Source organism: Nerophis lumbriciformis, linkage group LG36, assembly GCF_033978685.3.
Source record: "Nerophis lumbriciformis linkage group LG36, RoL_Nlum_v2.1, whole genome shotgun sequence".
NCBI lineage: Eukaryota > Metazoa > Chordata > Actinopteri > Syngnathiformes > Syngnathidae > Nerophis > Nerophis lumbriciformis.
This window is the reverse complement of record NC_084583.2, coordinates 8,634,636-8,648,718: the sequence shown is the minus strand read 5'-3', so window position 1 is coordinate 8,648,718 and position 14,083 is coordinate 8,634,636. Positions and strand designations below refer to the sequence as shown.

The window sequence follows — 14,083 nt, the reverse complement described above, 5'->3', positions numbered from 1 at the left end:
CGTAGCTCACCGGCGTCACAATGTAAACAAACACCATGGGTGGATCTACACTTAACATCCACTGTAATGATACCAAGTACAGGAGTGCATCGATACTACTACTACTACACATTGATATTTTTTAGCATCACAACATATTCTATGTTGTTTTTTTTCATTCATATTCAATCAAAGTTTATTTATATAGCCCTAAATCACGAGTGTCTCAAAGGGCTGCACAAGCCACAACGACATCCTCGGCCAAGGAAAAACTCAACCCAAAGGGGATGACAATGAGAAACCTTGGAGGGGACCGCAGATGTGGGGACCCGCCCCCCTGGGCGCCCGGTGCAATGGACGTCGAGTGGATCTAGCATAATATTGTGAGAGTCCAGTCCATAGTGGATCTAACATAATAGTGTGAGAGTCCAGTCCATAGTGGATCTAACATAATAGTGAGAATCCAGTCCATAGTGGATCTAACATAATAGTGTGAGAGTCCAGCCCATAGTGGATCTAACATAATAGTGTGAGAGTCTAGTCCATAGTGGATCTAACATAATAGTGAGAATCCAGTCCATAGTGGATCTAGTTAATGGTGTGAGAGTCCAGTCTATAGTGGATCTAGTTAATGGTGTGAGAGTCCAGTCCATAGTGGATCTAGTTAATAGTGTGAGAGTCCAGTCCATAGTGGATCTTACATAATAGTGAAAGTCCAGTCCATAGTAGATCTAACATAATAGTGTGAGAGTCCAGTCCATAGTGGATCTCACATAATAATGTGAGAGTCCAGTCCATAGTGGATCTAACATAATAGTGAGAATCCAGTCCATAGTGGATCTAGTTAATGGTGTGAGAGTCCAGTCTATAGTGGATCTAGTTAATGGTGTGAGAGTCCAGTCCATAGTGGATCTAGTTAATAGTGTGAGAGTCCAGTCCATAGTGGATCTAACATATTAGTGAAAGTCCAGTCCATAGTGAATCTAACATAATAGTGTGAGAGTCCAGTTCATAGTGGATCTAACATAATAATGAGAGTCCAGTCCATAGTGGATCCAACATAATAGTGAGAGTCCAGTCCATAGTGGATCTAGTTAATAGTGTGAGAGTCCAGTCCATAGTGGATCTAACATAATAGTGAAAGTCCAGTCCATTGTGGATCTAACATAATAGTGAAAGTCCAGTCCATAGTGAATCTAACATAATAGTGTGAGAGTCCAGTCCATAGTGGATCTAACATAATAGTGAGAGTCCAGTCCATAGTGGATCTAACATAATAGTGAGAGTCCAGTCCATAGTGGATATAACATAATAGTGTGAGAGTCCAGTCCATAGTGGATCTAACATAATAGTGTGAGAGTCCAGTCCATAGTGGATCAAACATAATAGTGAGAGTCCAGTCCATAGTGGATCTATCATAATAGTGTGAGAGTCCAGTCCATAGTGGATCTAACATAATAGTGAGGGTCCAGTCCATAGTGGATCTAACATAATAGTGAGAGTCCAGTCCATAGTGGATCTAACATAATAGTGTGAGAGCCCAGTCCATAGTGGATCTAACATAATAATGTGAGAGTCCAGTCCATAGTGGATCTAACATAATAGTGAGAGTCCAGTCCATAGTGGATCTAACATAATAGTGAGAGTCCAGTCCATAGTGGATCTAACATAATAGTGAGTGTCCAGTCCATAGTGGATCTAACATAATAGTGTGAGAGTCCAGTCCATAGTGGATCTAACATAATAGTGTGAGAGTCCAGTCCATAGTGGATCAAACATAATAGTGAGAGTCCAGTCCATAGTGGATCTAACATAATAGTGTGAGAGTCCAGTCCATAGTGGATCTAACAAAATAGTGAGGGTCCAGTCCATAGTGGATCTAACATAATAGTGAGAGTCCAGTCCATAGTGGATCTAACATAATAGTGTGAGAGCCCAGTCCATAGTGGATCTAACATAATAGTGTGAGAGTCCAGTCCATAGTGGATCTAACATAATAGTGAGAGTCCAGTCCATAGTGGATCTAACATAATAGTGAGAGTCCAGTCCATAGTGGATCTAACATAATAGTGAGTGTCCAGTCCATAGTGGATCTAACATAATAGTGTGAGAGTCCAGTCCATAGTGGATCTAACATAATAGTGAGAGTCCAGTCCATAGTGGATCTAACATAATAGTGAGAGTCCAGTCCATAGTGGGGCCAGCAGGAGATCATCTTGAGTGCAGACAGGTCAGCAGTCCAGAGACTTCCCCAACTGATGCACAGATGAGTGGTCCACCCTGGGTCCCGACTTTGGACAGCTAGCGCCTTATCTGTGGTCACCGAAGCTGTGCCCCCCCCCCGTGCATGTTTTTTCGTTTACAGGTTTTTTTTTAAATTTATTGTATGTTTTTCTTCCTTTACAGTACTGTACAGTATATGTTTTTTCGTTTCTTATACATGTTTTAAGTACTGTAAAACCACACACAGAGACAGGCATTAACCTTTTTGTCACATTTCTGTCGTTTAAACACTCTCAAAGTTCAAACCTTAGTGAATTAGAAAAAATAAGTACAATACTGTGGAGGTTGCCCTCTAGTGGGTTCTTCGGATCACCACACACTTGCACGAGAGCCCGGTATTCAGGGTTCAACAATGTCTTTTATTGTGAGCGCACACACGACAGTCTCTGCTCCGTGACTTTTCAGTCTTTTTGGCGTGTCGTCTTTCTGGCCGTCTCTCTCTCGCAATGTCCAGCGTCTATGTCCGTTCACCAGTACCAACTCCAACAACGTATCTCGGCCCGGCTGCTGCTAATAAAGACAACAGGTGATTAGATAACCAGCCCCAGCTGGGCAATCTACTCACCTGCCGCTGGCTTCGAGGCCGGTCCTTACACACCCCGCTCCGCGGCAGGCCCGCAGACCACGCCCCCCCTCCACAAGTACACTACTGTATTAAAGAATGAAACCAAAGATCAAAACCTGATTTTTAGGGATGGAGAATTTTTTTACCTATAAAAAAAGCCCGGGTTTTATCATAAAGCCCGCAGCATTTCCACACATAACCAGAGTCACACCATCTTTTTGGGCCTAAAAATCATGCGCTTTTGGCCTGGTCCTGCATTATAAAGGTGCGAGAGGGCATTCGTTTCCAAAATAAGTCCATATTAAAATCTTCTCCAGCAGAGATGTCCGATAATGGCTTTTTTGCCGATATCCGATATTCCGTTATTGTGCAACTCTTAATTACCGATTCCGATATCAACCGATACCGATATATACAGTCGTGGAATTAACACATTATTATGCCTAATTTTGTTGTGATGCTCTGCTGGAGGCATTAAACAATGCAACAAGGTTTTCCAAAATAAATCAACTCAAGTTATGGAAAAGAATGCCAACATGGCACTGCCATATTTATTATTGAAGTCACAAAGTGCATTGGTTTTTTTTTAACATGCCTCAAAACAGCAGCTTGGAATTTAGGACATGCTCTCCCTGAGAGAGCATGAGGAAGTTGAGGTGGGCGGGGTTGGGGGGGCGGGGTTAGGGGGTAGCGGGGGGTGTATATTGTAGCGTCTCGGAAGAGTTAGTGCTGCAAGGGGTTCTGGGTATTTGTGCTGTTGTGTTTATGTTGTGTTGCGGTGCGGATGTTCTCCCGAAATGTGTTTGTCATTCTTGTTTGGTGTGGGTTCACAGTGTGGCGCATATTTGTAACAGTGTTAAAGTTGTTTATACGGCCACCCTCAGTGTGACCTGTATGGCTGTTGACCAAGTATGCTTGGCATTCACTTGTGTATGTGTGAAAGGCCCTAGCTATTATGTGACTGGGCCGGCACGCAAAGGCAGTGCCTTTAAGGTTTATTGGCGCTTTGTACTTCTCCCTAAGTCCGTGTACACAGCGACGTTTAAAAAAGTCATGAATTTTACTTTTTGAAACCGATACCAATAATTTTGAAACCGATACCGATCATTTCCGATATTACATTTTCAAGCATTTATCGGCCGATAATATCGGCAGTCCGATTATATCGGACATCTCTATTCTTCAGGATTATTTCCCCCACCACAGTATGCATTCTGTAGTGTACAGGACACATGGCATGAAGACGATTAATTGACTACAGTCCCTTAGCCAATCAGGATGAATGACACACAAAAATAATCTGTGTAACAGGGAGGCCGTGTAAAGTGAACCGTGTTGTAGTGAGGGAAAACTGCACTGCTTGGTTTTATGCTACGTAATATCTTGTTTGACTTCAGCATGTGGTCAAGTGCTGGTGTGTGGTCAACAACTTGTTTCTCTCCAGTCGTGTGGTCAGGGACTGCCACCAGGAAGCGTGCAGTCGCTACCCAAGAGGACCATGATGGACAAGAGCAACGGTGCCCCCGCCGGTGCCACGGTCTTCAACCCCAACATGTTCCACTACCAGCAGGCCCTGACGAGCATGCAACTCCAGCAGCCCGCCTTCATCCCCACTGGTGAGTGTCTGCACATCGTCTGACTAACTACACATTACATTTAATTATACTAACTGCACATTCCATTTAATTATACACTGGAAATAGCTCCATTTATTCACTGTACTTACTGCTAATGTTTTAATTAACATTGTAACGAGGGCTGGAATGCATTAAATAGATAATTTCAATAACACATGTCATTACTCAAAATAATCATGTATATACGCAGATTAATTCATGCAAATTATTTTGAGCGAAGTGCTCCTTTAATTTAACCGTGGATTAACTTAACCTCAGACTGGCAACTTTCACTCCAAAATAGACTCCAGTGGGACTTGAGATAGTGCTGTCACCTTGGACTGTGACTATTTGGGCCGCCACACCATTCCATTCCATTCTTGAAGGGAACGATTCGATTTTGAATCGATTCTCGACGCAAACCGATTCTCGATTAAAAATCAATAATTTTTTAAACAACATTGGGTGCCAGTTCTATGATTAACTATATTACTCTATATAATAGAGAAACAGCTCTAATAAATGTTTATTTTACTTAAAATAAAACTGATTTTGTTAATAAAATTCTAGCCAAACAATCTATCCAATACTTCTCTTTTCTAAAGTAAATGTGTACAGCACATACAGTATAGATCATCTACATCAATTATATGATTTGTCTGAGTGGATGGACAGGACTGATCTTTAATATATATATATATATATATATATATATATATATATATATATATATATATATATATATATATATATATATATATATATATATATATTTATTTATTTTTTTTATTATTATTATTTTTTAAATTCATTAAAAAAAATTTGGGATCAAATGATGTCACTATTTTGAATTTTACAAATTTAAACCTGTGACGTCATGCCATCAAAATTCCTTAAAGAGGTCCAAATTAAAATAAACAGTACATGTTTATTATTCTTGTTTAGCACTGAGGTCTATTGAGACAGTTGAGCAAAAAAAAAGTAAAAATAAATTAATTTACTCTCTTCAAAACCTTAGGGACTTTTAATGTCCTTTTTGGCTTTGAACATAATTAAAAGGGTTAAAGTTTATTCAACCATTTTAGATAGAATAGAATAGAATAGAAAGTACTTTATTGATCCCTGGGGGAAATTCAGCACCACAGTTCGCTCACGATAAACAATAAACACTTGGGTATTTTTTTTACATGTGAATAATATAAATACAGTCTATTATACAGCATTATTCACATGTGAATAACATAAATGCAGTGTATTATACAGCATTATTCACATGTGAATAATATAAATACAGTCTATTATACAGCATTATTCACATGTGAATAATATAAATACAGTCTATTATACAGCATTATTCACATGTGAATAACATAAATGCAGTGTATTATACAGCATTATTCACATGTGAATAATATAAATACAGTCTATTATACAGCATTATTCACATGTGAATAATATAAATACAGTCTATTATACAGCATTATTCACATGTGAATAATATAAATACAGTCTATTATACAGCATTATTCACAGGTGAATAATATAAATACTGTCTATTATGCAGCATTATTCACATGTGAATAATATAAATACAGTATTATTATGCAACGTTATTCACAGGTGAATAATATAAATAGTCTATTATACAGCATTATTCACATGTGAATAATAGAAATACAGTCTATTATACAGCATGATTCACATGTGAATAATATAAATACAGTCTATTATACAGCATTATTCACATGTGAATAATATAAATACAGTCTATTATACAGCAATATTCACATGTGAATAATATAAATACAGTCTATTATACAGCATGATTCACATGTGAATAATATAAATACAGTCTATTATGCAGCATTATTCACATGTGAATAATATAAATACAGTATTATTATACAGCATTATTCACAGGTGAATAATATAAATACAGTCTATTATACAGTATTATTCACATGTGAATAATATAAATACAGTCTATTATACAGCATTATTCACATGTGAATAATATAAATACAGTCTATTATACAGCATTATTCACATGTGAATAATATAAATACAGTCTATTATACAGCATTATTCACATGTGAATAATATAAATATAGTCTATTATACAGCATTATTCACATGTGAATAATATAAATACAGTCTATTCTACAGCATGATTCACATGTGAATAATATAAATACAGTCTATTATGCAGCATTATTCACAGGTGAATAATATAAATACAGTCTATTATACAGCATTATTCACATGTGAATAATATAAATACAGTCTATTATACAGCATTATTCACATGTGAATAATATAAATACAGTCTATTATACAGCATTATTCACATGTGAATAATATAAATACAGTCTATTCTACAGCATGATTCACATGTGAATAATATAAATACAGTCTATTATGCAGCATTATTCACAGGTGAATAATATAAATACAGTCTATTATACAGCATTATTCACATGTGAATAATATAAATACAGTCTATTATACATAGACTTACAACTAGTTGAATGACACCTATGTCATGGTCTGAGGGGGTCTGTATCGCTTTTACTGGCACTTAACGACATTAATGAGGGTGTCAGGAAACCTGCCACAAAAAAACTTGCTTTACAGCATACGTCACTCTCTCTTTCCCCATTGGTTAAAAAGACGGAAGTCGGTGCGAACGCCTGCGTGCCGCCAAAAAAAGAACAACAACATTGCCTAAGTGCAACCAAAGAAACGAAAAGTTTTGTCTGAGGAGACAAAAAAAGAAAAATGGAGGTTACCCGGACAAAAGGACAGTCAGGGATCAACATCGCCCCGCCTTTCACTCGCTGGTGTGAGCTCAGATGAGGAATTACAGACCAATGCTGCCGTGGTTCTGTTCCTGCTTGATTAGTAAGGTATTTTCGAGGCGTAAATCAAAATGCTAATATTAGCTATCGGAAAGTTGCGTGGTAGCAATAAATATCACCAATGTGATAGTTTCACACTACTTTCTTTGGAAAAACTCTTTCTTTGCTTCGGACCTGCATCCACCCTGATACATACTTGGTAGTAGCGTCATGTTTGTAGCACAATTTAAGATCATTTCTTGCTGGTGTCTGCTATTCAACATCAGCATAGCCATTAGAGACCTAATATTTGTGCCAGTACTACAGCGGACATCATGTCAGTTTGACGCTACATGCGCTAGGCATCATGGGAAATGTGGTCTTCTTCTGGCAAAACACTACCGCTTTGGTCACCTGACACCGCCAAAATCAACCAAAACTGAAAGTTCTTAAGTGGGGCTATAAATATTGCAAGCAAGTAATTTACTGCAATTAATTGTGATGAAGCACAATTCTGATTTATCTAATATAAAAAAATAATTATTTGACAGCACTATATATACTGTATATATATATATACTGTATATATTAGGGTTGTACGGTATACCGGTTCTAGTATAGTACCGCAATACTAATGAATCATATTCGGGCCCCCCCCCCCCCCCCCCTTTTTTTAACGGGCATGACGGCGCGTCATCGTGACATTGCTGGTTTTACGAGCAGAGGAGCATGTTCGGCAGCGCACACACACAGAGTACTTACAAGCAGACACAGTGTGTAGACAGAAAAGGGAGAATGGACGCATTTTGGTGTAAAAAGTAAAGATAAAGGTGAAGTTATAACACTGAAACACCCTCACCGGTGTCACAATGTAAACAAACACCATTAGCCATCTTGGATCAGGTTACAAATCAAGTGTCCACTCCGGGGTTGTCAGTGCCACTTTGGGCGTGTCTTTATGACACGGTTGACTTCCGATGTGGTCACACCTGTGGGTGTGTTTACACTGCAAACCGCATTTTTTTACAGCTTACTGTTTGACACTGCAAGTAAAATTTGATCTTTATCAGACTCCATTGTTAATGTTTGACTTTCAGTTTATTTGGAACATGCATGCATACAACATGATACATCACACATGCATGCATACAACATGATACATCACACATGCATGCATACAACATGATACATCACACATGCATGCATACAACATGATACATCACACATGCATGCATGCATACAACATGATACCTCACACATCCATGCATACAACATGATACATCACACATGCATGCATGCATACAACATGATACCTCACACATCCATGCATACAACATGATACATCACACATGCATGCATGCATACAACATGATACATGCATGTATACAACATGATACATCACACATGCATGCATGCATACAACATGATACATCACACATGCATGCATGCATACAACATGATACCTCACACATCCATGCATACAACATGATACATCACACATCCATGCATACAACATGATACATCACACATGCATGCATACAATATGATACATCACACATGCATGCATACAACATGATACATTGCACATGCAAAAATACAACATGATACATCACATCCATGCATACAACATGATACATCACACATGCATGCATACAACATGATACATCACACATGCAAAAATACAACATGATGCATCACATGCATGCATACAACATGATACATCACATCCATGCATACAACATGATACATCACACATGCATGCATACAACATGATGCATCACATGCATGCATACAACATGATACATCACATCCATGCATACAACATGATACATCACATCCATGCATACAACATGATACATCACACATGCATGCATACAACATGATACATCACACATGCATGCATACAACATGATGCATCACATGCATGCATTCAACATGATACATCACATCCATGCATACAACATGATACATCACACATGCATGCATACAACATGATACATCACATCCATGCATACAACATGATACATCGCACATGCATGCATACAACATGATACATCACACATGCATGCATACAACATGATACATCACATCCATGCATACAACATGATACATCGCACATGCATGCATACAACATGATACATCACATCCATGCTAACAACATGATACATCACACATGCATGCATACAACATGATACATTGCACATGCATGCATACAACATGATACATCACACATGCATGCATACAACATGATACATCACATCCATGCATACAACATGATACATCACACATGCATGCATACAACATGATACATCACACATGCATGCATAAAACATGATACATCACACATCCATGCATACAACATGATACATCACACATCCATGCATACAACATGATACATCACACATGCATGCATACAACATGATACATCACACATGCATGCATACAACATGATACATGCATGCATACAACATGATACATCACACATGCATGCATACACCATGATACATCACACATGCATGCATACAACATGATACATCACACATGCATGCATACAACATGATACATCACACATGCATGCATACAACATGATACATCACACATGCATGCATGCAACATGATACATCACACATGTATGCATACAACATGATACATCACACATGCATGCATACAACATGATACATCACACATGCATGCATACAACATGATACATCGCACATGCATGCATACAACATGATACATCGCACATGCATGCATACAACATGATACATCACATCCATGCATACAACATGATACATCACACATGCATGCATACAACATGATACATCGCACATGCATGCATACAACATGATACATCACACATGCATGCATACAACATGATACATCACATCCATGCATACAACATGATACATCACACATGCATGCATACAACATGATACATCACACATGCATGCATAAAACATGATACATCACACATCCATGCATACAACATGATACATCACACATCCATGCATACAACATGATACATCACACATGCATGCATACAACATGATACATCACACATGCATGCATACAACATGATACATGCATGCATACAACATGATACATCACACATGCCTACATACACCATGATACATCACACATGCATGCATACAACATGATACATCGCACATGCATGCATACAACATGATACATCACACATGCATGCATACACCATGATACATCACACATGCATGCATACAACATGATACATCACACATGCATGCATACAACATGATACATCACACATGCATGCATACAACATGATACATCACACATGCATGCATACAACATGATACATCACACCTGTACGCATACAACATGATACATCACACATGCATGCATACAACATGATACATCACACATGCATGCACACAACATGATACATCACACATGCATGCATACAACATGATACATCACACATGCATGCATACAACATGATACATACATGCATGCATACAACATGATACATCACACATGCATGCATACACCATGATACATCACACATGCATGCATACACCATGATACATCACACATGCATGCATACAACATGATGCATCACACATGCATTCATACAACATGATACATGCATGCATACAACATGATACATCACATCCATGCATACAACATGACACATTACACATGCATGCATACAACATGATACATGACACATGCATGCATACAACATGATGCATCACACATGCATGCATACAACATGATACATGACACATGCATGCATACAACATGATGCATCACACATGCATGCATACAGCATGATACATGCATGCATACAACATGATACATCACACATGCATGCATACAACATGATCCATACATGCATGCATACAACATGCTACATGCATGCATACAACATGATACATCACACATGTATGTATACGACATGATACATCACACATGCATGCATACAACATAATACATCACACATGCATGCATATAACATGATACATCACACATGCATGCATACAACATGATACATCACACATGCATGCATACAACATGATACATCACACATGCATGCATACACCATGATGCATCACACATGCATGCATACAACATGATACATGCATGCATACAACATAATACATCACACATGCATGCATACAACATGATACATCATACATGCATGCATACAACATGATACATCACACATGCATGCATACAACATGATACATCACACATGCATGCATACAACATGATACATGCATGCATACAACATGATACATCACCACACATGCATGCATACAACATGATATATCACACATGCATGCATACAACATGATACATGCATGCATACAACATGATACATGCATGCATGCAACATGATACATCACACATGCATGCATACAACATGATACATGCATGCATGCAACATGATACATCACACATGCATCCATACAACATGATACATGCATGCATACAACATGATACATCACCACACATGCATGCATACAACATGATACATCACACATGCATGCATACAACATGATACATAACACATGCATTCATACAACATGATACATCACACATGCATGCATACAACATGATACATCACACATGCGTGCATACAACATGATACATGCATGCATACAACATGATACATCACACATGCATACATACACCATGATACATCACACATGCATGCATACAACATGATACATCGCACTTGCATGCATACAACATGATACATCACACATGCATACATACACCATGATACATCACACATGCATGCATACAACATGATACATCGCACTTGCATGCATACAACATGATACATCACACATGCATGCATACAACATGATACATCACACATGCATGCATACAACATGATACATCGCACATGCATGCATACAACATGATACATCACACATGCATGCATATAACATGATACATCACATCCATGCATACAGCATGATACATCACACATGCATGCATACAACATGATACATCACACAAGCATACATACAACATGATACATCACACATCCATGCATACAACATAATACATCGTATATAATCGGCGGGCCAGCTCTAGTGTTAATTTGATATCGCCTCAAGGGCCAATTTTGGCCCGCGGGCCAGAGTTTGACACCCATGCTCTAAGGTACAGTACCACGTGTTCCTCTATTTATTTGGGAGGTCCCTGGTTACATCACTGAGGCTGCCTCTGAAGGAAGGGGGGGTAATCTCAGCTGCCCCAGTTAGACACAATATATGACTATTCATGAAATGCAAATGTGCTGACACTCGTGATATCGCCCTGTCTCTGCTCTGTCTGCGTCACGGCACTCGATGTTCGCACTTGGCAGTCAGCAGGCCGGTTCCGGACACAAACACTGATACGAGACGATGTCCCTTTGCACAGATAGTAAAGTACAACTTCAGCACAATTGATAATAACTATAGCAACGGCCTTTAAGCATAAGAGTTGTGTGATAACTTACACATAATTATTCTAACACTAGTACTGTACATGATGTTACTAGTAATGACACCGAGGCCAGCAAGTGGCTAAAAACATCAATCCTGTTGATTTAATGTCGGCCTTTCTTCATGTTCATGTCCATTTCTGAATACAATTGTCAGACATTGCAGTCTGGTCACATTGTATGACTTTATTTGCGTGTGTTGTGAACACTGGTACAAACTCACCCTGCCGACCCTGTGCCGTTGCCATGGTAACCATATCATCCCTGTCCCCCCCCTCCCCTCCCGTCCCTCTTCCCGCATCTTCGTCCTCTTGTCTCTTGTCTGACCCGCCTGAATAAAAGTTCCCATGATGCACGGCGCCGCCGCTGTTTCGTCGGCCTCGGGCGCAGTCACCAATGTTCCTTTCGCCGAATCCGCCGCCTCCGATCAGGTTTGCACTTTTTTTTATTGAGCTCTGTGGCCGTTTTCCATTGTCATATTGTGTGCGATGCGTGCTCACGTTCCATCTTTGCATCGCACATGTGAGCAAAGGAGCACAATATTGAAATAAATGACAATCTGAGGGTCATTTTGTTGCGCTCTGTATACAGTAGGGTGTCCATGGAGGGCCCCATACAAACAAAGAGTCCAGTCCATAGTGGATCTAACATAATAGTGTGAGAGTCCAGTCCATAATGGATCTAACATAATAGTGTGAGAGTCCAGTCCATAGTGGATCTAACATAATAGTGTGAGAGTCCAGTCCATAGTGGATCTAACATAATAGTGTGAGAGTCCAGTCCATAGTGGATCTAACATAATAGTGTGAGAGTCCAGTCCATAGTGGATCTAACATAATAATGAGAGTCCAGTCCATAGTGGATCTAACATAATAGTGTGAGAGACCAGTCCATAGTGGATCTAACATAATAGTGTGAGAGTCCAGTCCATAGTGGATCTAACATAATAGTGTGAGAGTCCAGTCCATAGTGGATCTAACATAATAGTGAGAGTCCAGTCCATAGTGGATCTAACATAATATTGTGAGAGTCCAGTCCATAGTGGATCTAACATAATAATGAGAGTCCAGTCCATAGTGGATCTAACATAATAGTAATAGAGTCCAGTCCATAGTGGATCTAACATAATAGTGTGAGAGTCCAGTCCATAGTGGATCTAACATAATAGTGAGAGTCCAGTCCATAGTGGATCTAACGTAATAGTAATAGAGTCCAGTCCATAGTGGATCTAACATAATAGTGTGAGAGTCCAGTCCATAGTGGATCTAACATAATAGTGAGAGTCCAGTCCATAGTGGATCTAACGTAATAGTAATAGAGT

General features: G+C 38.9%; 1 protein-coding gene across 7 annotated transcripts in view; it reads left to right on the top strand.

Annotated features, from left to right (window-relative positions):
* The window catches only part of mbnl3 (muscleblind-like splicing regulator 3), a 104,442-nt gene that overhangs the window by 84,911 nt on the left and 5,448 nt on the right, over positions 1-14,083 (top strand). For 6 of the 7 annotated variants that reach the window (XM_061930215.2, XM_061930216.2, XM_061930210.2 and 3 more), the window contains one exon: positions 4,272-4,443. In XM_061930215.2, the coding sequence (XP_061786199.1) occupies positions 4,272-4,443 (172 nt within the window). Of the gene's footprint in view, positions 1-4,271; positions 4,444-13,104; positions 13,194-14,083 lie in introns of all 7 variants that reach the window. The other variant, XM_061930217.2, reaches the window with a different exon arrangement.